Source organism: Loxodonta africana, chromosome 18 (genome assembly GCF_030014295.1).
Source record: "Loxodonta africana isolate mLoxAfr1 chromosome 18, mLoxAfr1.hap2, whole genome shotgun sequence".
Classification (NCBI taxonomy): Eukaryota; Metazoa; Chordata; class Mammalia; order Proboscidea; family Elephantidae; genus Loxodonta; species Loxodonta africana.
Window position 1 is genome coordinate 32,096,120 of NC_087359.1, and position 27,501 is coordinate 32,123,620.

Here is a 27,501-nt window from a genome sequence, read left to right on the forward strand (position 1 = left end):
GCAGAATGTTTTCTTAATAGATATTATTATGCCAACTGACCTAGATGTCCCCTGAAACCATGGTCCCCAAACCCTCACCTCTGTTATGCTGGTCTTTGGAGCATTCAGTTTATTCAGGAAACTTCTTTGCTTTTCTCTTACCATACTTTTATTCAATCTGTATGCTGAGCAAATAATTCGAGAAGCTGGACTTTAGGAAGCCAAAGCCCCTCAACGAGGTGAGTTGACACAGTGGCTGCAACAATGGGCTCAAACATAGCAATGACTGTGAGGATGGCACTATGAGTCGGAACTGACTCAACAGCACCTAACAGCAACAACAGCAGCAGCGATGACATGCTGTAGGTACTCAACAATATTTGGTGAAGGAGTCAAGCCAGGGACCTCTGCAGTTCCCCCAAACCAAGCAAACTTCTTGGGTAACTCATTTCACCATAGAGCCAAGTGTTTTCAGTCAAGTGAGGCTCTGGGGGGGATTACCACGTCTAGCTGTGTGACTGTTTCAATTTCCTTCTCTTTAAAATGTAGACAATAAAAGCATCCCCTCACAAGGTTGTTGGGAAGATTATGTGAAATAATGCAAAAAAAGCTCTCAGCAAGGCCTGGCAGGGGGTAAAGAAGGCTCTTCAAAGATATTCCTGTGTAAGCGTTGAACCAATGAGTGAGTTAAAGAAATGACTTCGGGTTGTCTGCTCATTTATTGAGCGCCTAATGGGTTTTTTTTAATATGTCCCAGGTACTTCGTTAAGTACAGCATGAGAAGTGGAGAGAGGCGACTGCGCAGCACAAGGGAGTGTTCTCAACCCAGATTGCAGGGAAATCAAGCAAGGCTTTCTAGAGCTGAGTTTTGATGGGCAAGGGGCTTAGAAAGGAGAAACCTGTAGTATTAAAGGCGACGGTGGGTATTCCGGGTAGAGTCCACAGGATTCTGCTTGAAAGCTTATGAGCAAAGCCCTCTGGGTTCCTGAAATCAGAGTGACTTAGTAAGCCACGAGTGCGCACAGACTAAGGTGGTCAGAAGCGCTGGAAACGAAGTTGCTTACGTTCCAGTCCTGTTATCAGCCGCATGCCTTCGGCAAAGTTACTGAACTTTTCAGAACTTCCCCGAGTGTAAAAAGAATCTGTTAAGAATGCTCACCTGTCTAGGTGCCTGTGAGATCACGTAACCGAACTACGGGAAGACTCGCTTAAATACAGTACGAAATGCTCAAGCTGGTCTCTATGGGTCACCAGGGCTTCCCGCTCGGCTCGCAGGGGCTGGTGTGGGTGTGGGGGAGCAGTGGGGGAGGAGGAAGGGGAGAGTGGCGGTTTCTCTCTGGGCATGCGCAGTGGCCCAGCCGCGCGGCCCGTCAGGCACTGCGGTAGGCGCCCCCGGGGCTGCCAGGACCCTGACCCCAAGATGGCGGCGCCCGGCGAAGTGGCTGCGGCAGCGTCCGCAGAAGGCGATGGTGGGGGTTGCGCCTTCGGGATTTGGCTGGACGGACGGTTGGAGGCGCTGGGAGTAGACCGAGTTGTGTACAGCGCCTACATCCTGGGTGTCCTGCAGGAGGAAGAGGAAGAAGAGAAGCTGGATGCCCTGCAGGGAATCCTCTCTGCTTTCCTGGTGAGAAGCCCGGACACGTTTCTTCAGCCTCAGGCCGGTCCCTGAGGACTCTTGTCGGGACTTCGCAAACCTTTCCCCCTACGCAGGGTCCTATGGGGTTGGTGGTCTCATCTGGGAGAGAAATACTCTTGATTTCTGGGCAGCAGGGCAAGAGAGTTGCTCCCCAACCAGGTGCATAGAGAGGAAGGGCTTTTCCTTATTCTCGGGGACGGGACCCTTTCCGGATGCCTGTGGGTGAGCGGGCTGAGTGTTCTTCCGAAGGTGTTGAAATGTTTAAATGGGAGTTTTTAATCGTAAACGTCTAAAGACCGATTTTTTCCCCATCCGTTGTTCAGAGGGGGTAATGAAGTGCTCCGGGGCCTCTGGGATGTCTGTGCCCTTTAAGAGCCAGTGCCCAGGGCTGTCTGTCCCATGACAAAAGCCTGCAGGAAGTACCCACTCGGTTCCCGTTTTGGAGGTAGGAATCCAAAAAAAGTAGGCTGGTGGTAGAGGTATTTTCATGCCTACGCTGTACTGAAGCAGATGTTGTGCTTGGTTCTTGGCCGTATTTACAGTACGTGTTTAGAATGCACTAATTTATTGGTGAGGAACCCTGGTGGCGGAATGGTTAAGCGCTCGCTGCTTAACCCACTAGCCACCGCGCAGGAGAAAGATGTGGCTCTTTGCTTCCGAGAAGATTTACAGCCTTGGAAATCCTGGGGGGCAGTTCTCTGTTCTATGGGATCACTATGAGTCGGAATCAACTCTAAGGCAATAGGTGGTTAATCGTATGTGGGGAAGGAGGTGGGGTGGAGGATGAGAGAAATGAAACCTTTCAAAAGGGAGTTAAACTTGGTACTTAAGTAGCCTGTTAGAAGCAGAATTAAGAATTCAGAAATGAGCACTTTTAAACCGTGTTTTAGTCCTAAGCCACAAAAGATGTCTACTTTTCCTACCTGACCCTTTTTACTGCCTTGGTCCCTATTTCCCCCATCACCAACACACACATTATTAGATTAGTCATAGGTAACAGGTGCTGCCTGTGGCTGTACCAGAAATTATTTCCTTTTGAACACAACAAACTCAAAAATAAATTGACTCACACCATCACTAAATGGATGTAGAAGGCTGAGTTGGCTTTGCATTCCCGGTTTATGGGAGTTCTGGAAAGCAGACTATGACTGTGAGGGCCACTTGCCCATCTAAGACATTATCCTCTGGCATCTATCACAATGAACAGGTTTGAAAATGGGTTAATTTGTTATCCTCAAAACCAGTTTTCAGAGTAATGGTTAAAAGCTATGGCTGCTAACCAAATGATTGGCAGTTCAAATCACCAGAAGCTACTTGAAAATCCTGTGGGGCAGTTCTGCTCTGTCCTTTAGGGTCGCTGTGAGTTGGAATTCACTCGACGGCAGTGGGTTTGGTTTGGGTTTTTATGAAAGAGAATCAAAAGGTATTATGAACATATATGTCGATGTAAATATACATACTTTTTTGTTTTTCTTTAAAAGAACATAGAGGAGAGAGTGGTAGAAGGCAGAAAGTATTTTGCTGACCTTTATTTTGTACAGATCTTGTGGAGGAGGGTAGAAGTGCAGTTCATTGATTGGGCATACACTTGAAATATAACACTGTACAGCTGTTCCAGGTCCTCCTGGCAAGGGCTTCTTTGACTCCCAGAGCCTGCACTGGTGAGATTGGGCTATAAATGGGAAAGCTGTAACACAGCTTGTGGTGCAAAGTTCAGTGGAAACACAATACAGCCGAAGTAAGTTTTCTTGGACCCTGACATAGGTCGTAGGGGGAAAAAGTAGGAGGCAACAATTTAGGTTAGTTTTTACTTCTACCTGGGAAGTTTGTAAAGAGTCTGTGAAGAGAAAGTTGAAATAACTTGAGTTTGTTAGTGGTACCAGCTCCTTGATCAGTTGTTTTAATGGTGTCATTATTTGGAGCTGTATGTCTGTATGCCTCCAAAGATAGGCATGAGTTTGCTTTAGATTCTTCCAGGCTCTTGGTAGAAGAGGCAAAGTTATCTAGAAGGGATCTATGGTTCTTTATATCTACCACTTGTTTGCATAAACTACAGAAGACAAAATGCTTTTTAATGGTGGCTACCCCCCTTACCCTGCCTGATTGAAACACCATATTTAATTTTCTCATAGTTTTCCCAGTCTTTTCCATGTAGAAACTGACTATGGGAAGAATTGGCCAGCAGTTATACGGTGAGGCAGGGGTTCTGTCCATGGAACAACTGAGAAGCATTTTTACAGAGCAATAAGGGCAAATGAATGAATAATTTATATGTTAAACACATAGTTCAAAGTGCTGGTCTCTGTCAGTTAGTCTGGCTGCATATAGTGCCAGGAGCCCTTGCCTGTCTACCAGATCCCTTTCTAGAGAAAAGAAAAGGCATAGCCAGATCAGTCACCAGATTGGGCTAGGATACAATGTTAGAAACAGACGTTTATCAGCAACAATTTTAAGGTAAGATTCAAAAACAGTGTTATAGTTGGGAGCAAATAACAGTAAATAAAGGCTTTCTATCACCCGTCTCTTCAGTCCCTCCATTAGTACTTGCATTAATTGAGTCATTCATTCATCATATTTTTATTGAGAGCTTATGTATGCTAAGCACTGTCCTAAGTGCTCTGGGTACATGAGAGAACAAAATAAACTAAAAAAAAAACCCAAAAAAACCATAAGCAGTAAATTATATGGTAGTATGTTAGAACGTGGTAAGTGCTATGAAGAAAGAGCACTGTAAGGGGATCAGAAGTGGAGTAGAGGGGTGGATTGCAATTTTAAGTAGGGTGGTCAAGGTATTATGTTTTATGGCAGCTGTTTATATACTAGACTACTAAATTATAAGTGCCATGAAGCCAGGCACTATTTCTCATTCTTGGTGTCTCATTCATCTTAGTGCTTTGAGCATAGCAGGCATCTTCTGAATGAATGAATGAATACATGAACTAATTGGTTCAGACAAGGAGACTGGAAGAATAAACCACCTTTTCCAAGAGCTATCTTTCTCTTTTGCCTCTCCACTCCTTTTCCCGTGCTGTTTTCTTTCTGTCTTCGTTTGCTTTTTTTCCCTCCCTGAGGGCTCCAAGAACTACTGGAACTCTGGACCAAAGAAGTTCTGCATATCTGGCACATGTGCTAGAAGGATGCAGAATAGAGGATGGAATCCTCTGCTGGGGACAAATAAGGATATCCATAATAGGTCTGTGTTCTGACTGCTTACTTTCCTTTGGAGAGATGGTATAGTATAATGATTAAGAGTGTGGGCTTCAAGCCTGACTGCTTAATCCACTTATTCTTGTGTGACCTTGGGGACATTTCTTAATCTCCATGCATTGGTTTCCTCCTCTAAATTGAGACTACTAATAGTACTTCGTGGAACTATTTTAAAAATTGAGATTTCTCATGTAAAGTATTCAGAATAGTGCCTAGAATATGGTAAACCCAAACTAAGGCTGTGGAGTCGATTCCGAGTAAGCACTTAGTAAATGTGAACTCTGCCACTTTGCCCTGAGGGGTGGCATGTGACTGTGGTGAAGGCAGCTGTAATGAAGACACGAGGAAAAACTCGTTATTTGTTGAATGCCTTTTTTTTTACCAAGTAGCATAGGCACTTTATACAGATTTTCATGTAATCCTCACTAAAATTCTCGGAAGATGTGAAAGTTAAAAAACTTGTTCATAGGTCTGGGATTTGAACTTAGTATGTCTGACACCAAAGCCAACATCTTTTTTGTTATGCCGAGGAAGATTGGTTGACATGTAAAATATGTATGCTTATGTAAAATGGACAGAGGAATGGTTGGCTAGGAGACCATCTCCTCATTTATCTCCTCTTTATGTGTCAATAAGCAGCATGAAAGTTGATCTTGGAGAATGTTCTGAGTTGAACGTATCATCCAGTGAAGGTTGCACAGAGGAGAGTTTTGACTCAAGCAACAGGTTTTTGCTCCAAAATGAGGAGGACTACCCTGAGCTGGTGGGAATCCCTTCCCCTGGAGTTGGCAAGATGGAATGGGTGCTCTTGATCTGGCAGGTGTAGATTCTGGAGCACGTGCAGAATTACTTCTGTTTCCATAGCTTCAGAAGAAAAATGCACGTTCTATTTTATGGCTCTCCAAGCCCTTCTCATGATTTCTTCCCAGCTCTGTACCCTCTGCTTAGGCTTTTTCAGGTTGCTGTTATTTTTATTTTTGATCATTTTATTGTTGTCTAGGTGAAAGTTTACAGAGAAAATTAGTTTCCTGCTCAACAATTTATACACAGCTTGTTTTGTGACATTGGTTGCAATTCCCTGAATGTGTCAGCACTCTCCCCTCTTCCTCCCTGGGTTCCCCGTGTCCATTCACCCAGCTTTCCTGCTGCTGCCATCCTTCTGAACTTTGCTTTTGGGCAAATGCTGTCTTTTAGGTCTGTATAGTTAATTGTTTGAGGTATACATTCCTCACTGGTGTTATTGTTCATTTTACAGGTCTGCCTATTGTATGGCTATAATGGGAACTCTGGGAGTGATTTCAGTTCCAAGTTTGAAGGCTGTCGCCACAGTCTCAGGGGTTCTACTAGTCTGTATCAGACCAGTAAATCTGGTCTTATTTATGAGTTTGAATTTTGTTCTACATTTCTCTCCCACTCTGTCCATGACTTACTACTGTGGTCCCAGTCAGTGGTAGCTGGGCACCATCTAGTTCTTCTGGTCTCAGGCTAATGTGGTCCATTAGTCCTTTGGACTAATTGTTTCCTTGAGGCTTTGGTTTTTTTCACTCTTCTTCGCTCTGGGCAGGAAGAGACCAGTTGTTGTATCTTACATGGCCGCTAGCAAGCTTTTGAAGCCCCAGTCACTACTCACCGAGGTAGGATGTAGGACACTGTAACTGTATGGATTATGATATGACAGTTGACCTAGATATCCCCCAAGACTATGGTTCCTAACCTTGAAGCCCAATATTTCAGTCCCAGGAGGTGTATGGTTATATTAAAAAAAAAATTTTTTTTTTTTTTTTTTTTTTACAGCTAAGAAGTTTTCACGACTATGTCCCCTGTGTGCACTACTGCATACATGGGGTACATTTGCAGCGTGTACATATGTATATGTATACGTGGGTATACTTCCATACACCCTCCCACCCGTTCAGCTTACATATCTATCTATGTATCTACTTGTACATTATTACTTTTGCAGGATTGATGTGTATTAGTATTTACCATTGTTGCCTTTTACTCTTATTTACCTTTCAGTGTCTTCCTTTACCTTGATTATGTTGTGTTGACTTCCCCCATGTTGTGTATTATCTCTCTTTTCACCAAAGTTAAAAGTACGTGTCTATTACTTAGTGGTCCCCCCATCCCTGGTAACCATCAAAGGATGTTTCTGTCTGTGTGGAAACCTTTTCTTAACTTTTTATAATAGTGGTCTCATACAATAATTGTCCTTCTGTGATTGACTTACTTCACTCAGTTTAATATTCTCCAGGTTCATCCATGTTGTAAGATGTTTTGCAGATTCGTCATTGTTCTTTACCGTTATATGTACCACAGTTTGCTTATCTATTCATCCATTGATGGGCACTGAGGCTGTTAACATCTTTTTGCTATTTTGAACAATGCCGCAATGAACATGGGTGTGCGTGCATGTGTCTGTTCGTGTCTCGGCCCTTATTTCCCTAGGATACATACCTAGAAGTGGGATTGAGGTTGCTATTATTTTTGAGGGCACTCAGAGAAAATTAATTGGTTTACTTTCCCAATTAGGAAGAAGACTCCCTACTTAACATATGCCGGGAGATTGTGGAACGATGGTCGGAAACTCAGAACGTTGTCACCAAGGTGAAAAAAGAAGGTAGAGTTGGAGTTTCTATGTCTAACCTTCAGTGCCTTTTCTAACAGCTTTTACTATACAGCTGTTAGGGAAAGAGTTTTTAGTTTTGCCCTTTATATAGTCACTTCCTAAGATAATTTAAACTGGCAGCAGGTCACTTTAACACTTTACTGAACATTGGTTTCCTCGTCTACTTTTATGTTTTTCCAGTTCAAAACGAGCAGTTATCTTCATTGTGGTTTTTACTTTTTTTTCATTTCTTTTCCACTACTTCTTTTACATTTACATTGCAGGTGTAGAATTAAATGAATTTTTCCTACCTCCCACTTTTTCCATGCTCATATGTCATAGCGTAGGTTATGGTTGGGCTTTTGCCTTATTCAGCTAAAGCCTTCACTCTTTAAAAAGGAAGCAAAATGGGCTAATATATTTCGCTATTAGGATGTCAAATTAGCTGTAGGACATTTAAATCCTAAAAACCAAACTTGAATAGAATCTATTCTAAATTGTCTGCATTGTTGATTCTTAGCCTTGGCTGTACATTAGAGTCACTTGACAGACGTTAAAAAAAATACCTGTGCCTGGGCCATGCCATGGACCAATTTTATACCAACATCTTGAGTTGGGGCCAGGCATTCAGATTTCTTTAAAAGCTCCCCAGATGATTCTAATATGCAGCCAGGTTTAAGAACCGCTACTCTACACCACTGCCTCCTTTCACTGAGAATGGAGAACTTAGTGGTTGATTTTTATTTTAAATCTAAGAATTTCACTTGGCATAATTATAAACATGAAAGGAACCAGCTTACGTTGGTTCTATATTCCTTCTTAGGTTTCTGGGATGAGAGGGGAGAAGGTTGCATCTTTGGAGGTTTAATTTTTTATGGTTCTAATGCAGTCCTTTTAAAGTTTTTTTTTTTTTTTTAAAGCAGCAGACTTATTTTTATTTTAATGGGAACTTATGTAACTGTAATATATAAAACATAAAAGCTGGGCTGCTCTGATTGACGATGGTTACAAGGTTTAACGCCTGGCCTGCGTGACCTTTCCTTTCCTTTCTCATTGGCCCCTAAGGCACCTCCTTTGAGCCTCAGATGCCAGTGCCTTTAGGGCCAGCACTGCCTGGGTGGACTGGTGGTCCAGTGAGCTTAATTTCTCTCTCATACAACCTGCGGTCCCTCCCTTCCACTGCCTCCCAGATGAAGTACAGGCCATTGCCACCCTAATTGAGAAGCAGGCACAGATCGTGGTGAAGCCCAGGATGGTGTCAGAAGAGGAGAAGCAGAGAAAAGCTGCCCTCCTGGCCCAGTATGCTGATGTCACAGATGAAGAGGAATATCCTTTCTGGAGTCTCAGCACCATTCCCTGAGGCTCAAGGCAGAAGTGTTTGTTGGCCTGCAGTGAGCTTTGGGAGGCTGTCAGTTCCCCTCTGTGGCTTAATTTTTTTTACCTCTAAATGGCGTGATATGGCCCTTTATGGGTGTGAGGAATGATGTTGGAATAGTTGACCCTGGACTTGTTTTCAGTATAAACTCAGTATATTCCTCAGAATTTTTAGTGTAAAGCAAATGATACCTTAATAATGGACCTTTTATATCTTGCTTTCAGAAAACAAGATACAGCTGTGATTTCCTTGTATAATACCTTTCTATGCAGTTCAATGTCACATGTATAATCCATGTTTTATTCTTTTCCAGTAGATAAGGAAAGTGAGGCACAAAGAAATGAGTGGGAGATCAGAGGCATTCAAAGAACTAGTGGCAAAACCAGGACTAGAATCTGGATACTTCTGAAGGATTCCCTAAATTTGGAGCAGTTTCATTTGAGTTTTTTTATGTTCTAGTGACCACATAATTAAAAGTGAGGCCGAATCCCCAAGCAACTCCAGAATTAATTTGGAATTTGAGTACAGGGACTATGTAAAATGCATTGTTGGCAGGGGCCAGTTTGGCTCCCTGTGAACTTGCAGTTTAGGAAATGCTTAGCTTACTGAGTCTACTTGAGTGGAGTATGTGACACTTCTTTCCTAGTTCTTCCTCATGACTTTTCTTGCAGAGTTGGCAGAGCTATGGTTCCCGTTACAAAACCTCATTCCTTTGTCTAGAAGATAACTTCAAAGTGGTTTGCGTGGATGGCTTATTAAAAAACAGATGCTGGTCCCCACCACCAGAGAGTCTGATTCCGTAGGTTTGGGATGGGGCCAGAGAATCTGCATTTCTGATGAGTCCCCAGGTGGTTCTGGGAACCATACATTGAGAACTACTGTTTTAGAGGTATCTTGCCATCCCCCAACTTCCAGATAATGTGGCAGTCCACCAAGATCAGCTTAAGCTTCTTTTCAGCTTCTAAGAGATAGGATCTTATAATAAGGATCTTTGAACAGTGTTCACTAAGTTGAGACTTTTAAAGATGAATCTCCTGGGTTTAGCACCATATCCCTGACTGTCTTCCTTCCATTCAACGTGCCTTTCCTACCCACCAATCTCCTGAATGTTTTCTAATGTTGGGTTGGGTTATGCCAACCCTTATCTTCCATCCTACTTGCCTTAACGTCACTCACGGAAGCAGATGAGAAGGATGATTCAGGTGCCACCACAATGAACATTGGTTCTGACAAATGTATCCTTCTCTGTGTCCACCCCCATGTTTTCTTCATAGAATCCTTGAAGGTCAGTTTTTATTTTGCCATTGGGAGTCAGCATTGGGAGCCCCATTCCTAAGACAAACTAATAGTCAATTTAGCAAGAACTTTCCCCAAAGAACACGTTAACATGTACTGTGAGGGGATTAGCTTGAAGGAAGGATCTCTAAGGGAAAATAAGAATTTATACTCCCTGTGTATGGTTGCCCAGCACTGTGTAAGGATTAAAACAGTATTGAAGTCTTGGTCTTTGTCCACAGAGACCTTATAATTTGCTGGAAAGAGAACACAAACTGAAATTTTTAACAGACTAAACAATATGTACATATTGAAATATGTGCTGACAAGGTCTCTACCAACAGAGTCACTTATTAGAAGCTTACTAAAGGAGGTGAATTTAAAGATCCACCACCCACTTAAAGATGAGGAGTATGGTGGATTACCAGAGAAAGGGGTTATTTCAGGGAGACTTATTTATTTAAAAGAACTAAAGCAGAAAAAAGTCATGTTTTTAGAGATGAGCTTGATTACTGTAGATTGTTTTTGGAATCATAAGAAATGAGAGATAAAGTTTTTGACTTGGTGTTTTCTGACTATGGTTAAACTTATTATTTCACAACTGTTATTATAAATTGAGTTCATGGCTATTAGAACATGGTTTTCACTCAAACTTTAGTGGTCTAGCGAAAAAAAGTTTAGTAGGGTTAAACAACTTAAGTCTTTGCAAGCACTTTAATATTGCCAAGCACATAAAAGTTTTGCCAGTTATACTTCATACTCGTTAAAACTTGCCTAGCTGCTCCAACAATACTCTGCCATTGAATGATGTAGTTATTCTAGAATGAAATTTTATTTTGATAAAATATTTTAAAGTTCAGGTTTAGATAAATCTGAATGAGATTTTTATTCTGAGGGATATTTTTTAAACTTTTATAATGATAGCTTTAGGATTTTGCATCAGACCAAAGATAAATATGACTTTTTAAGACTTGGAGTAGGTAGAGCACATTCAGGACTCAGCATGTGGAGCAAGGACAGCCAGAAGGAAAAAAGCAGCAGTCGTGACCTGTACCATAATCCCTTAACTCACCTGTAGCTCTGTTCCGAAACACCAATGTGGAAGATGTCCTCAATGCCCGAAAACTGGAGCGAGACTCGCTTCGGGATGAGTCCCAAAGGAAGAAGGAACAAGACAGGTTGCAGAGGGAGAGGGACAAACTAGCCAAGCAGGAGCGCAAGGAAAAGGAAAAGAAAAGGACACAGAAAGGGGAGCGAAAGCGATAACCTTGGCCTACTCTTCTCCTTTCTCCCGTGAACTTGATCAAAGGGAGAACTGATTGTACACATGTGTATTTAAGAGAAATGAGAGAACACTGCAAAGTGGTTTCCCAAGGCATTTCCTCTTTTGTTTACATGGCCAAATGGAAAATCACAAACACTTCTAATTACAAAATGTGCCATGTCTCTGTGGTATGAGTAATCAGATTATTGTAGTTGATGTCTTTACCAAAGATATGGACTGGGAGCAAGGTCTGTCTTTTAATACTGAAATCCTGTGCTCCTTTTGGTCACTTTAGTCTTCCCTTACCGTAGATAAACAGCAGGATTCAGAAAGCTAACACTTTTAGTTTTCAGCCTGAAGGAGTAGAAACATCACCATTCCTTCCCCAAGGTGAAATGTAAGAGTGCAAATTGTTTCTAATGTATTTATTCCATAAATATGTTGTTTCATGGTTGAAATAGAAAGCTAATGAGGAGCTCTACCTGGATCCAGATTTTGTTACATGGCAGCAAACTAGGAAAATGGGAGAAGTTATTTGGGGGGTGTTCTAGATTCGAAGTTTTTTTTTAAAGTTACAGCCTATGGGTAGAAAAGAAGTATCTTTTTAGTAGAGATAGGTATTTTTCCTCATCTAGGCTGTGACTTTAAGAAGGACATGTCCTTATCGGTACAAGAATATCATCGTTAGCTAGATTTCCTAAATCATGAATCCTCTTGAATGCTGATAGAGATCTGAATCTAATTTGCCCCAAAAGGTATAAAGACTGATAATTCCTTGTTTAGAGAAACTGGAGAAATCGCCCTTTTAAGGAAGAAACACTGGAAATCTCTGCTAACACAGATACTTAATAGTGTACATAGTAGGTGCTCAACAGATTTATCTAATGAATGAATGGAAAATTGCTTGGGAGAGTAAAAAGTGAGCCGGAGCTCTCCATTTCTACTTTTGTCATAAGCCACATTCAGTTGTAAATAAGGCTTTCTCTGACTTCCAGGCAGCAGACTGTCAAGAAGCTTGAATTGTGGAGACAGACAGTAGATATTTTATACCAGGGGTTGGCAAATTATTGCCTGCAGATCAAATTTGGCCTGGCCTGTTTTTGTATGGTGCAAGCAAATGATGTATGTTTTTAAAGAGTTGTTAAAAAAGAGTATGTGACAGAAACCATATGTGGCCCACAAAGCCTCACATATTTACTATCTGGCTCTTACAGAAAAAGTTTGCCAAGTTCTGTTTTGTACCATTGACTATGAGGTTAACAAAAAACTTTACCATTGTGCAGAAGGTAAAAAGATGCATGGTTAAGGAAAGGAGATGTCTTATCTCTTCATACACTCCTATAGCTGTGACATTGCAAAAATAAAAAAAATTTTAAAAACCCATCTTTTTTAAAAAAATAAACTTTATTAAATCACTATCTACTGATTTATATGATTCCTTCTAGCTACCCATGGAAATGAACTCTGTGTGGATATTCATTTAGGAATGTGTTGAGTTATTATTCAAACTAGTGTTGACTTAAAAAAAAAAAAAAAGGATCAGTTCACTAGGTTTTGAGGAAGGATATCCACTTAACTAAGGATATCCTTCTAAAATGTTCAGTATTGCAAAGGGCAAATTTTAAACAACTTTACATTTTATGGAAGGAGCCCTGGTGGCACAGTGGTTAAGTGCTCAGCTGCTAACTAAAAGTTTGGCAGTTTGAACCTACCAGCTACTCCCCAGGAAAAAGATGTGGCAGTCTGCTTCCGTAAAGATTAGAGACTTGGAAACCCTATGAGCAGTTCTACTCTGTCCTATAGTGTCACTGTGAGTGACAGTCGACTTGATGGCAATGGGTTTGGTTTTATTTTCTGTGGTAAAGTAGACATTTTAGACCAAATTTGGGATTTCAGTTGTAACATTAATTCTCAACCCTCTAAAACTTTATAGTAGCATGCTATTCAAGTGGGAGGAACAGTGATACAATAAGTCAAGGTAATTTTCAATGTCCTTTATATAAATTGCTTTTTCCATGTTCTTAAAAAAATAAGTATGCCAAATTCTTTTGGATTAGAAATGGTGGGAGCATCAGTTTTATCAGCTTCATCATAAATCATGTGTGATAGATTAGAAGGTATGTCAAAAATAAGGAGAACCAACTAATTTAAGAATTATCTACTAGGTAATATGTTATTTAGATTTATAACATTTTAAAGAATTTTTTGTAAGTGTGTGGTTTTTGTTAATGGACTGGTGTTTCATTTCTGACCATTATCATGTAAAGACTTCCTCAGAATTTTTATTTTGGTATCCCTGGATAAAAACAGAACAAAAATTTCATCTTTGAAGGAGGTCAGTTTAGATCCAAGGATACCTGAATTGCATTGGTTTCAGTCTACAAATATTACTTAGGTGCTAATAATGAAATTTAAAACTTAGCATCAGTTCTTAACAATTAAGTGAAATTTGATTTGTTTTCTCATGAGTTACTCTTAAGGTTAGGAACTAATACAAACGTAAAAAATGATACTAAGTATTTTCAACAAAGTAATTTATTTTTTCACCTGACAGAGTAAATTCAGTACAATATTTGTTTTTATAACATCTAACATGTCTTATCTCAAACTTAACCACTTTCTGTGCAGTGACTGGTGGGGCGATCTGTTTTATTTGACTACCCTCAATGTAATTCATTTGGGTAGTTCTAAGGCATATCAGTGATCAAAATGTTTTTCCCTACAGTTACTCCTGCATTCTCAATCAGTTTCTTCCGCACATCATCTAAAGAAAATTTATGTGGTGTGATTACACTCTTTTTTTTTTTTTTTTTTAATACCAGGATTTCTAAAACTAGGAAATACACCAACATTTAAAACATCAGTGTTTCTAGTCAAGGATAGTTCAATTTCATCAGTACATTATATTATAGTTCAACTCATGCTAGAAATGTTAAAACCCAAGATCTTCTGAGTCACATAATACCAACATTTCATGTTAATGAATAAATTATTCAGGTTCCATACAAAGATATGAAGTGATGAGAAACAGAAAATGCCAAGCTTTCAAGAGCTCTTAAAAAAAATACAGAAGCAAACTAATGAACACAACTACACAAAATATACACTAACGAATTGCAAACTTAAACAAGTTAAAGATTAACCTTAAAAAATACATTTTAGAACTTCCTGATACCCTCATAAAAGGCTGCAAACTAAGGGTATTAAAACAATAGTCATTATTTTAAATACTGTGCGTCGAGCCTAAAAGATCCAGATAAAGGAAATGTTTTGATTCAATTTAAATATTTTAAAACTGGAAATATTTAATAATTGATAGTATAATTTTAAGGAATACACACAAATGATTTGAACAGGTTTTATATTCAGTAACTTGCATGGTTTTTATACTGGCACTTTTATCACTAATTTCGGAGAATCCGATGCATTTTCCTCCATATGTTTAGGCACTAAGATTTCAAATTTATAAATACGGTAGTATTTTAAATATTAAATTTTTACATGAATATTGGGCTTATCCTTGTCTTCCTTTGTTTCCTAGGTATTATCCAGTTTCATGAGGAAAACACTTTTATATCACAATCAAAACTTGTCTTGGTTACTAGACTGTAGCCATAATTGGGTTACAGTCACTTAGATTCATTATTTGGAATTATACTTACTAAGGCAGACCTAAATGAAACTTCTCTCCCAGAAGAATTTCACATATGCATTTACCTACACTGCAGAATGGGTTTAAGCAATATATTAGCTGTTAGGAAATATTTAATTTACTTAAACTTGTTATCTTTGACTACTCAGAACTTGTAGTCAGTTTTACCTTTGAGTTCACTTTAAACTATATCTGATTCATTCCAAATAGAAGATTTTTAAATAGAAGTCAGACTTCATTAAGGTATTAACTTTAAATCTGAAAGAAAATTAATATACTGAAATTTTCAAGTTTGACAAGTTCATTAAAATTAGCATGTCTTGATACATTTACTTATCAGCTTTTATTCTTCTTTCTGCTGACATTTCCTTAATGTTTGTTTGCTTCACCTCTCTGGTTCATTGGGTTGCTATTATTTATGCTTTCATGGATTTTATCTTCACAACTTACTATATCTTGTAAAGCCTTTTCCACATCTGCTTGGCCAGCTGTACTGGCTGTTTTTGGCAAGGTCATCTGCAGTGCACACCATAAGGTAGTGCGTGCTTTCCGAGTAGCCACACACATCTCTTTAATTGCTGAAGCAAGAGCAAAAACATCTGTAAAAGAAATGTTCAAGGTCAGTTCATATTAGATACCATTTAAAAATCTCTTAACTTTAAAAAATTTAAAAAATATTTTTAATTTTATTGTGGTACAATATATATAACAAAGCATTTGCCATTTTAATCTTTTTAAGTTTACAATTCAGTGACGTTAATTGCATTCACCATGTTGTGCAACCATCACCAGTATCCACTCCCAGATATTTTTCATCACCCTCAACAGAAGGTGAATACAGCCCCTGGGAAACACTAATAAACTTTTGTCTGTATGCATTTGCCTGTTCTAGACATTTCATATAAATGAGATCATACAATATTTGTCCTTTTGTGTCTGACTTATTTCAATCAGAATAATGTCTTCAGGAATCCCTTTAATTCTTACAAAGCCCTGTGCTGTTGCTACTAAAGGATCAAACATTATTTCTGTAAAAGATGGCTATTGATTAAGCTAGTCAATATACTTAAAAGTTTGGTACTTTATCTCTTACTTGTATGACAATGACTTTGCTTTGAATAGAAACAAACTTTGTCTTCAGTTAAGTAGATAAAATTAGGTAAGTGTAAATTTTAGAAATCTTTTAACTTTGGTTAGAATCTGATTTTACTAACACTGAAATTATTTCACTGCCTTAGCAAAAAAGAATGTGCGTTAATATATGTACCTCTGTCATCTTGGCATCTAGGAACTCCTTGCCTTTGCCGATTTGAAGCATTTACAATTTCATCCTTTCTACGTGACTGTACAATGTGAATGGACTCCAAGTGTCTATCAAGAGCAGTAGAGATATTGGCATGAAGGGGAGAGCTTCGAAGACGTTCCATTTTGCCTAGTAAAGTCACAACCTGAGGGAAATATTTTAAATTATGGTAAGGCATGTAAGGACACTGCCATGCCATTAACATAGGTAACAACAAATCTTCAATGAAGCAGAATAGAGATAAGAACAATAATACTCATTTAATAACTATTTGAATGCTCACTGTGTCTTGGACACTATGCAGGGGGAAACACAGATGGAAAGTCAGTCTTTTATATATGTATAGATTAATTCTAGAAGCTTTCAGGTTGTTGATCATTGAGAATAAGCACCAGTGAAAAAGTAAAACATTCAAACACTTCTCTGTCTTTAACAGAAAGTGCAAATGTAATATCCAGTATTACTTTTGGCAAATAAGAGAACAGCCTGCAAATAGAACATTATTAGGAGGTATTGTAATCTAAAGGAAAAAAATTGAGCTTAAAGGGACAAGCCCTAGATTAAGTAATCCTGACCTCAGCCAGTCCTTAATCTTTCTGGGTCTCCAGTGTTCACCTTTTGGAAATCAGAAATATTCAGATAATAATACTGACTAATGGAGGATTTAAGGAATCTGTAATCCAGAAAATATTGATATATATTTACATTGGAATCATACAAAATAAACCCCATAGTTGTTAAAATTGCTAAGGAAAATTAGGAAGTCTCTCAGCCCTCTGGGGTTAAGCTTAAAAAAAAAAAAAAAAGACACTGGATATATTTGATCAGGAATCAGGAGGTGGATTATGTTTCATAGTTGAATAAGTTTGACTTGTTTCAAATTCCCAACTTGGAAGGTGTATAAAAAGAACTTTTCAAATAATTAAGATGTTTAACATGAAATATATACAATAATTGCTTTTAGAAGGTAAATGATTTAACGGTTCACATTAGAATCCGGTGTTCAGTGACTGGAGAGAGCAGTAAAATACTCAATTAAGAAGCTAAAGGCACCTGAATGAATGTCTCTCTAACCTTACACTCAAATCACGTTTCTTTGGAATAAGTCTATACCAGTTCGGCCTATGGAGAAAACAAAAGTATACAGGTATTATTTTCTTCCCCACTGTATACCAAATCCTTGAGGGAAACAAAACAACAAAAGAAGAATGCTACACGCAGAAAACTACAGTGAACTACTAATTAGTATATATTTTTAAAATAAGACAGAATCACTTTGCATAAATGATAAGTATAAAGGAATTTGCACAAGTGGTTTTAATAAACTTTTAAAAGATTTTTTTGCAGAATTCTACAAAACTAAGCAAACTAGAAAATAGTACACCCAAAAATATTTTTACCCTTTGTGTGTTTCTAAAATAACGTCATTAAGTATAAATGAAAACGCGGGTGGTGTAGTGGTTAAGAGCTACTGCTGTTAACCAAAAGGCTGGCAGTTCAAATCCACCGTGTGCTCCTTCGAAACCCTATGAGGCAGTTCTATTCTGTCCTATAGGGTCGCTGTGAGTCGGAATCGACTTGGTGGCAGTGGGTTTTTTAAGTATAAATAAAATTATAACAGCTATAAATAACTATAACCTAAATTAATGCAAAGGATAAGTGTAGCTGAAAAAAGTATATTAATATCTACAGTTTTTGAACCTTTTATTTATTGCTAGAAATGTATTATTACTGAGATAAAGGAATTTTAACTTGAAACAATTTTAAGAAAAATGAAAAAGATGTTTATTAACATAACATCTGGCTGTAACCTATGTCAGTATTTGAATGTAAGATACCCATTGCTGTCGAGTCAGTTCTGACTCACAGCGACCCTACAGGACAGAGTAGAACTACCCCATAAGGTTTCCAAGGCTGTAATCGCAGACTGCCACATTTTTCTGCTGTGGAGGGGCTGGTGGGTTTGAACCTCTCACATTTAGGTTAGCAGCCAAGCACTTAAGCATTGCACCACCAGGGCTCCTTGTATTTGAATATATCATAGATAAATTCCATTTATAGATTTACAGAATTGATGGAATTACAATTGAAAAGATGAAAGCTAGGTAAAATTGATCTTTTTCCATTGAAGTAGTACATATCTATATTTTAAAGATAGCATGGTACAAGTAAGAAACTGATGTTCAGTAGAATAAACTATATTATTTTGATTTTTCTTATGCCTAAAATGGCTTTTATTCAATCTTAGAAATAACCTGTTTGGGTGCATGCTTTTCTCCAGGTATCTTTACCAAATTTTATTCGGAAAAAAGTGTAAAAGTTTAAAAAAAAAAAAAAGTATACCCTAGTCTATTAAAGTTACTTTGAAAGTTCTAAAACTAAAAAGGAGATAATAGAAATAATAATTTGTTAAATTACTAAATGAGTTATCAGGATTCTTCACATTTAATCTGAAGCAATATACAGTAAAACCTACAAAAGCTGGAACCTGTGTAAGGCGGAAACCTGTCAGAGAAGGAAAACTCAAATATTTTTCACTAACACAGCACAATAAAAAAGTGGTAAGACTGCACCCTTCAAAGGTGGAAAACTTGTAAGACCAGGAAAAACAAGAAGTCTGGCTCTGACAGGTTTAACTGTACTACTTTTCCAAAACAAAGCTATTTTGTAAAATTATGCACATCTACATAATCCAGTTTACCACTATTTAATACATTGCTGGATAAACTTAATGCTTGTCGAATGATTAAAGGGTGCAGGCTTAAGAAAATGAAAAATGGTAATACCCTGTTCATTTACCATCTTGCATAACTCAAATCCAGTTTGCTTATCAAGCCAGAAAACAAATGTTTGTGACTAAGAAACGGAGCTTTCCCTAAAGTAGTATTTAAAGTGATCTTTGCTTTAAAAAAAATTATTTTGAGGGTTAGCTCCATTGCCATTTTCGGTGTGAAAGGAACCATTTAAATTACTAAAGCTACTTTTCAAATGATTGAGGCTATTTTCCCTTTTCTAAGTATGTTTTTAAGTATGTATTAACTATAATCCCAGGACCAAACATGGAGAAGACTGTTTCAAAGAATTACATATAAATGTGATTTTAAAATCCTATAGAACTATAACTTGCTGAAATGTTTAAAAATTTTATCAAACAACTTAAAAATCCACTATTGGATGTTTTTACAGCTTACTCTGGCTTGTTCTCGAAGTTCATCCACAATTAAGCGATCAACTCTAGATGGATTGGAGGTCAGCCTTGGAATTGGAGTATTATTAGTACTGGATACTTTTTTTCCTGGGTAATTCTTGGCAAGGGCCAATTCAGTCTGTGAAAAATTTATATAATTTTTAAATGATGACTTTTCTAAATATGCTTCAACGGTGAATAATATTTCTCATTGGCTTAAGAAATAAGATGAAAAATACCACTTAAAAATTTGCTTCGGTGTCAATAAGGCAACAAATATAAACCACAGTACCATAGTGTTTTTCTGTCATACTTCATACATATACCTGAACACCTGAACACTCTAATAATTTAATACTAAAAAATTCAAAGATACATTTTTAACCTATTAAGAAAAAAAGTCTACTTCATAGGCAAAATAAACGTTACAAAAAATGAGAAATAAAAAAGTTTTTAAGAAACCTCAAATTTTTAGACCAGACTTAATGGTCTGAGACTAGAAGGACCCCGGAGGTCATGGTCCCCAGACCTTCTGTTAGCTCAAGACAGGAACCATTCCCAAAGCCAACTCCAACTCTTCAGACAGGGATTGGACTGGACTATAGGACAGAAATGATAATGGTGAGGAGCGAGTTTCTTGGATCAAGTAGACACATGAGACTATGTGGGCAGCTCCTGTCTGGAGGGGAGATAGGGCAGAAGGGGGACAGAAGCTGGCTAAATGGACACAAAAATAGAGGGTTGAGAGGAGTGTGCTGTCTCATTAGGGGGAGAGCAGCTAGGAGTATATAGTAAGGTGTATATAGATGTTTGTACGAAAGACTGACTTGATTTGTAAACTTTCACTTAAACACAGTAAAAATTTTAAAAAATAAATAAACCTCAAATTACCCTGAAAAAAAGAAACCTCAAGCTTTTTAGTCTTTAAGTCACCTAGTTAATATCTTAGTCATGAACTTAACAAATACTGCATATTATAGAAGAATTCAGCTTAGAGATGAGGCAAATACTCAAACTACTAACGTAAATATAATGAAAATAGAGGGAACATACTAATTATTCCTAAATGAATAGCTTTGTGTTACCTTCTTTCTCTCCTTTTCTAATGCTCTCCACTGTTCATAGCACTCTTCTAGACGAATATGAAGTTCACTGGCTGGTCCACTACGGGTTTTAATTGGTCTTTGAAATCCAAAAGTTGGCACAAAACCAGAAAAGGAATTATCACCATACATCATATCATTAAAATAAGGGTATAAATGGCTTAAGTCATCATAAGAAAACAAATCATAGGAATCCAACAGTGGAACAACAGAATGGCCAAATGGGTGGGTAGATCTTAGGGGAAACCCATTTGAACCAAGTTGTTGAAAACTCTGATTATGCCTTAAATCTCCCATCATAAAATTATTAGAAAAGCATGACGCCTGTGTGCGATTCACACGGCTATTAATACTGTTGTCTCCACTTCCCTGTCTGTGGCTATTAAAAAGACCCTGTGACTCCAACAGATCTTGATATGTATTTTGAGATAAGCCATCTAAATGCTTTGGACCTTCCTCAGGATCATAATGTCCACTCTGGGGCTTAGCTTGAAAATTATGTTTGTTCACATTTTCAATGATCCCATATTGCTGAGTTGAATAATTATCACAAAATCCATTTGACTGCTTTATTTTTTTATCGGTAACTGATTCAAAAAGATTTTCTTCTCCAGTCTTTGTCAGTCCTTCCAGGTGATTGACAGATTGAATTCTTTCTGCACCACTGTAACTGAAATCAAAACTAGAAAATGCTGAAGGGTTTTCTTGGCAATACTTTTGAAATAAATTGTTATTTGGGGGTAAATTTGTGGATGATAGTTGGGGAAAATCTGAATGGTTAGAACCTTTTGAAGCAGCACTTAAATGACTGTTTAATTTCATCAAGTTACCTGGATTTCGATAAGGAATAGGAATGTTATTTTTTGTTTGAACACTCATCCACGTTGGTCTGTTTAAGTTGATACCTCCTGAAGATGTTGCTGCATTTGACAACAAATTCACTGATTTAAAATAGTCAGAATTTGGGGGATCAGGTTTAGCAAACTGCTGCTTTTCTGTGACATTAGCAAAATCATTATTAGCTGAGCAAGTTGTATGAGGTTTCAGTCCATATTCTGATTTTAAGCCAAAATCAGCAGTGAATGCTGCTTCCTTTGCAAACTGCTTTTCTGTCAGATGTGGTGTAGTTTTGGGAAATGTGAAATTCTGTTGGTCAGGTATTGTCTCCTCCATCTTCTTCTGATTTGCTGATTTAACTTGAAATAACTTTGTGTAGGTATCTGCTTCTACAGTTGGTGTTTCTGGTGTGCCATTGGCTAATTTTTTACTGTCTTGGACACTAAAATTTGAACATTTGTTAAGCTTAGCCTTGTTAGGATGAGTATATTCTGGGTATCTACAATAATCTGCATTTTCATTGTATCTATTAAATTGGGAAAGAAACATTTCTGCCCTTTTTTGCTGTAATGGTGCTTCAAGACCTTTAGCACATGTTTTTTCTCTCCCGTAAGGGTAAGTATCAACTCCTGATTCTTTCATGATGTCAGACAGACCAGTTTGTGGTGTAAAACAGTTTTTGATAAATGGATATTCTTGGAATGTTTTAGCTGCATCGATTGTCTGAATATTGTAACAGTTAGAATGATCACTTCGTGAGGGGTACATCCATTGTTCTTCAAGGTCTAAACCAGTGAATCCATGATAAAGTTCATCTATTTTTTGTTGTGGTGTGAGATTACTATTATGCAGGTATTGTTTTTCCACTGCTGACACAGATTCACCACTATAAAAAGCTTGCTGAGAGATGGCTGTATCTATTGGCCTTTTGGCTTCTGTTAAGAGGTCATGGTGATCTGCAAATCTGCTTGTGTTCATCGGCCAAACTGACTTTAAATTGGAGGAGCAGGTCCTAGAACAGGTAAATATAATCAATTACAACTTAAGTTTTAAAGACTTTATTTCCTCAGTAGAGAAGACAGGAAAGGCTTTCAAAAACATGTATCTTGCCCCACCTCATCATTCTTTAATCCTTTCCCATTTTGTCTTGTATGTTACCATTACCTCCAAATAATTCTCTATCACTTGAGATGTGTTATATGCTATACAAATATGTATTTTAACCCTAATATGCCTTCATTGTATTTTCCCACGAGGCATTAACTTAATGCTGGTGACCACATGGTCTTAGATGAATTGTTTATCTATAGTAAGCAGAGAACAAAATAAGTTTTTTCGTTGATTCGGTTCTTATATAAAAGAGTGAGTCAACCACAGTTTTTTAATGAAAAAGATGTGTTCTGCTTAGACTATTTTGAAATTAAAATATTTTAATTGGTTACATGTGTATTACATACTTCTCCCTGTTTATGAAATAGGGTATTTGGGTAGTATGGCTTCCACACCCAAATAAAACAATTAAAGCATATTTAAAAATTTTTGCCATATGCATAAAATCCATATGTGTTTCTGCATCGCAGTAATGATAGTTTTATTCTTTGGGATCTATGTATAAAACCTCCTTGGAATTTACACTCTTTAAGCCAAACTTTAGCTCATGAACTCAAGGGAAATAGCTCTGAATTATGCAAGAATAGTTTTCCAAATGAAAACTTTACATTTAAGATGTCTACTGCCAGATGATCCTCTATTAAGTAAAAATAAGAGTTAATAAACAATAGAAACAGAACACAGATTGGTGGTTGTGAGGAGCTGGGGAAGGGAGGAACGGGAATAACTGCTTAATGGGTATGAGGTTTCCTTTTGGGGTTATAAAAGTGTTTTGAAACCAGATGGAGGTGATGGCTGCACAACACTTTAATGTACTAAATGCCACTGAATTGTTCACTTTAAAATGGTTAATTTTATGTTATGTGAATTTCACTTCAATTTTTAAAAAGTTAATAAACAGGGTAATGTAGTATATGTGAATCTAAAAGCTTCCTATATACTGTATAGTTTATATACTAACCCCTCAGCAAAATATGGCTGTGACTTATCTTGTTCTTCTAAAATGTTAGACACAAGTCCATATAAGTCTGTTTCACTGCCATAGTCATTTCTTTCAGTTTGAATCCTAAAAATAAATGAATACCAACTGTAAATTATTTTATTCATACTGAAATACAATATGGTGATTTCTGTTTCCAGATTCATTCTACCATATTTGAACTGAATCTACACCATTATTTGAAATAAAGAGGGGATATGAACTCAGTATTTTCCACATTGGCATGGTGTATTATCCTACATGAATACTTCTCCTTCATTTCAAATCATATTCTAGTTCACAATGTATGCCTACCTCTTATTTCTCCACAAGTGCTATTCATTTTAGGTCACCAAGATCTAAATCTCTGACTTATGATGTTGCAGACATGCTTGGTACCATGGCTGCTCCTGAAAGCCTGTCTGGTTCTATTATACATTATTCCATCAACACCTGCTCAGTTTCTTCACTTGTGATTTGAAAACCATATGAACCTGCTGTTCTATTTTTGTGACTCTTTACACTAAATACTAGACAAAAAAGTGAAATATTACATGGTCATGTAGGTACCATAGCAATACTGCAGTTCCTTAAATATAACAAATTTGGGGGCCCAACCCTAAATTCTTGCCAAAGTAGTGACTGGAGTTCCATGAACCTGGTAGCCTACCTAGTGACTAATACCATGTACATAATACAAAATGTAAAAACCACAAGGAGATGAAAAATTAATTGGTACCTTTTTACTTCCTATAGTTTTTGAGTACTTTCTATCTAGAAGTAATATTTTGTTTTAAATTGTAACTTCTTGCTTTTTCATATCTTATTTTCCAACATTTCACAGTGTTAGGACATTTTAAAAATAATACCTTATGTTTATATAACACTCAAATATTTAATTGCTCTTTATAACACAGGAAGGCAGGCATTAGTAATCATTCAGTTATTGTCTGTTGAATGAATGATCATTTGACATATGAAGAAATTTGTATTTTGCAAGGGTACATCACTTGCCAAACTTGACTATACACTTGCTGACCAAATCATCTACCTACAAGTCTAATACTTTTTACACTACATGGTGTTATTTCATAAAGATTTAATATAAAAGTTTTAAGAAATAATTTGTTAGTATATACCTAAAAAAACTCAATGTAATATACACTAAACTGTTGATAGTTGTTATCTGGGGGTTATATAATTATATAGTAATACATACTCTTTCTAATAAGATCATTATCTTAGATAATTTACCAGGATTTTAAGAAAATTTAACATTTTTTTAAATTAGTAAGATTCAACAAATAACTCTATTCCCTGGTTAAACTAAAGACATATCAGCCTATATCAACTTGTCCCTTATATATCATTAAAATAAAAGTAGATGTCACTCCCTTAGGCTTCTCCTTGCAGTAGACTCCCAAATCCTGTGCTTCCTTTTTTGTAACCCTCCCTATACTTGCCTGGCATGTCATCATCAGCATCAGCATCAGCATCAGCATCATTACTGTAAGATCTATGAAGGCAGGGTAATGTTTACTGGGTTAACTCTAATATCCCCAGTAGGAGGGCATCTGACACAGAGTTGAGGTTTGTTGCCTGTTTGTTGTGTACTTATGAAGGAAAAAGTATTGAAAACTTGGAATTGGATGAAAAAAATAGATCTAGATACTGTAACATTTATATTAGTTATCATTAGAAAGAGGAACTTCTTAAGATGTGTTCATTAAGGGTTTCCTCTAATAAAAAAAAAAGTAAGAAACGAAAAATTATACACAAATAGCTGCCAAGTTTAGGCTTTCCTAAAAGTTTGATACAGGTAAAATTATAATGCCACCACAGTAAAACACTAATACAGGGAACAAAATGCTAACGCTCCTCAGTTCCTATGTAATGAAACTTTAGAACACCTAATTTAGCTTCAAAAATCTAATTTATTAATTTACCTGTTCTTGACATTGATCTGAGAATTAGAAGGTTGTTTAATATCATCTCCATAAGTAGACCATGGTGCATAGAAAAGTGAAGAATCTACAGAATTTGAATATTCTGTTGATGAAGAAAGTGGAGTGTAGGTCTGCCTTAGGTCTACATTGTCTTCACTCTGAAATTTTATAAGAAATAGTTGCATATCAGACACATCAAAACTTCATTTATTACAGAATATTAGCAAAATAAGAGGAAATAATACAGGAGTTAAGGGTTAGGAGACTTACATTCAGATCTAGACTTAGCTACTTTAGCTTACTCTATACTAGGGGTTGACAAACTTTTTCTGTAAAGAGCCAAATAGTAAATATTTTAGGCTATGCAGGTCATTAAAGTCTCCTCAATTCTGCTGTTTTAGCATCAGTGCATCATAGACATAAATGGGAATGGTTATGTTCCAATAAAACTTTATTTACAAAAGCAGACATCAGGAAGATTTAGTCCCTGGACCATGCCGTTGTTTGCTGACTCCTGGTATAAAATGCCTACAATGATTGCAGTTTTAATTTTTTGAGATGAGCATTATGAAGACACTAACAGTGTTATTTTAATAAATCACAAAGTAAACTCAGTCTTAACACCCCCAGTCTACAGGAGAAACAAAGTTAATGTGTATTTATATAGCATTTTGCATTTTTCAAAGAAATTCCACATACATTATTGCAGTCAATCTTGTGACATAGGCATTATCTCTATTTTAAAAACAAGGAAACTGAGGCCACAAGTTACTGAGACATTATGTGACAAAACTAAAACCAAATCTCAGAGCCTTCCTACTCCTAGGCTAGGACTTTTCTTCCATATCTTTAAGTTTCAGCCTAGTTTTTATCTCCAAGAGATATTGTAAAAATGAGATATATAAAATGTCATTATATCTCCAGAAATTTTAGGTATAAGGAGAAGAATATAAGCATAATTTGTTTGTTGTGTGTTAATGCTTCTATAATGAATTTTGAGTAAACAAGATAAGTTTGACTTAAGATTTTAATAAATTATGTAAATATTTCAAAAAGGGATGGAGGTGCAGTGAAAATTAAAAAATACTTTAGAGAGCAGAATGAATTTAACAAACAACAAAAGAACAGATCAAACTAATTTAGAATTTGTTTATTCTAGAAATTCCTTCCTTAAAGAATCATGAAATCAACTGAAATTAAATCTAAGTAAGTTATAGTACAGATGTAACACTATAGAGAGCATTAGAACACTGGTCTTTGGAATGAAAAGACTTGGGTTCCAGTTGAGCTGTGCCACTTGGGGCACAAAATCAAGCTCTCTGAGCCTCAAGTTTCTCAGTCTGTACCGTGGGCATAATATCTTACAAAATAAAATTATTTTATGATATTGTTATAACTCAAAGTGTAATATCAACATTGATGGCATTGACAGGGGTAAATAATTCAAATGAAAATGATTTAAATTATCCTAAGCCTAATATAATATGATTAATAAAACTATTTTAGGTAAGGTAAATCATAGCATGCCAAGATACTGTTAAAACCAGAGAATAAGAGAGTAAAATATTTCACCATTAAATGATCAAAAGTATTTTTATACTGACTTGCAATAAATGCTTGAAGGAAAAAATATTTTATGGTCTTAATAAATATGGGTTTTTATTACATTCGTGGCCTCGTGTTATTTATGCTGAGAACAAGATGGAAACAGGAGTCAATGACAAATCTTATTCCTTAAATTATTTTCAAAACAAAGTAGGTATTCTGCAAACTCTGTATCTAAAATTCTGGCACTGGCTTTCTGGTCCAAAACACCTAAGCGAATCGGCTTGAGTAGATGAATCTGATTTAGAATAAATGCTCTAACGAAGGGCTGAGTTTATCAATGGACCTGCGATTTGTAGCAATCATAGAAGGAAGTGGAGCCAGTCAGCATCACGCTGTTGAACACGTCAGTTAATCTACTGCTGGTGTCGGCGCTGAGGTTCCAGCAGCGATTCGCACCTCCACGGAACGCCACTTTAGGCTGCACAGAAAGGA

At 37.1% G+C, this 27,501-nt stretch overlaps 2 protein-coding genes across 3 annotated transcripts; one reads left to right on the forward strand and one right to left on the reverse strand.

The window, feature by feature from the left end:
• Nucleotides 1–1,369: 1,369 nt before the first annotated feature.
• Nucleotides 1,370–18,644, forward strand: CCDC43 (coiled-coil domain containing 43). Of its 2 annotated transcripts, XM_003414289.4 has the most exons (5): nt 1,371–1,603; nt 7,355–7,442; nt 8,621–8,756; nt 9,982–10,040; nt 11,159–18,644. In XM_003414289.4, exons 1-5 carry the CDS (start codon nt 1,400–1,402, stop codon nt 11,344–11,346), a joined length of 675 nt encoding a protein of 224 aa, XP_003414337.1. In that variant the 5' UTR covers nt 1,371–1,399; the 3' UTR covers nt 11,347–18,644. The 2 variants fall into 2 exon arrangements, with proteins under 2 accessions (XP_010592819.1, XP_003414337.1); XM_010594517.3 differs by lacking the exon at nt 9,982–10,040 and having other exon boundaries at nt 1,370–1,603.
• MEIOC (meiosis specific with coiled-coil domain) lies at nt 15,366–27,501 on the reverse strand. The gene is made up of 7 exons (XM_010594516.3): nt 27,353–27,501; nt 25,462–25,619; nt 23,498–23,602; nt 20,572–22,438; nt 19,491–19,625; nt 16,264–16,444; nt 15,366–15,595 (listed from the first exon to the last, which is right to left on the reverse strand). The coding sequence occupies exons 1-7, from the start codon at nt 27,395–27,397 to the stop codon at nt 15,366–15,368; spliced, it is 2,721 nt and encodes a 906-aa protein (XP_010592818.2). The 5' UTR covers nt 27,398–27,501.

Bases quoted from the DNA above. Each gene is read 5' to 3' on its own strand.
- CCDC43 (XM_003414289.4), top strand. From the start codon at position 1,400: ATGGCGGCGCCCGGCGAAGTGGCTGCGGCAGCGTCCGCAGAAGGCGAT. The intron at 7,443-8,620 runs GTAGAGTTGGAG...ACTGCCTCCCAG, and splicing joins CACCAAGGTGAAAAAAGAAG to ATGAAGTACAGGCCATTGCC. The intron at 8,757-9,981 runs ATATCCTTTCTG...AACGTCACTCAC, and splicing joins GATGTCACAGATGAAGAGGA to GGAAGCAGATGAGAAGGATG.
- MEIOC (XM_010594516.3), bottom strand. From the start codon at position 27,397: ATGCTGACTGGCTCCACTTCCTTCTATGATTGCTACAAATCGCAG. The intron at 25,620-27,352 runs GTCCATTGATAA...ATAAAATTTCAG, and splicing joins ATGATTGCTACAAATCGCAG to AGTGAAGACAATGTAGACCT. The intron at 23,603-25,461 runs GTAAATTAATAA...ATTTATTTTTAG, and splicing joins CAGATCAATGTCAAGAACAG to GATTCAAACTGAAAGAAATG.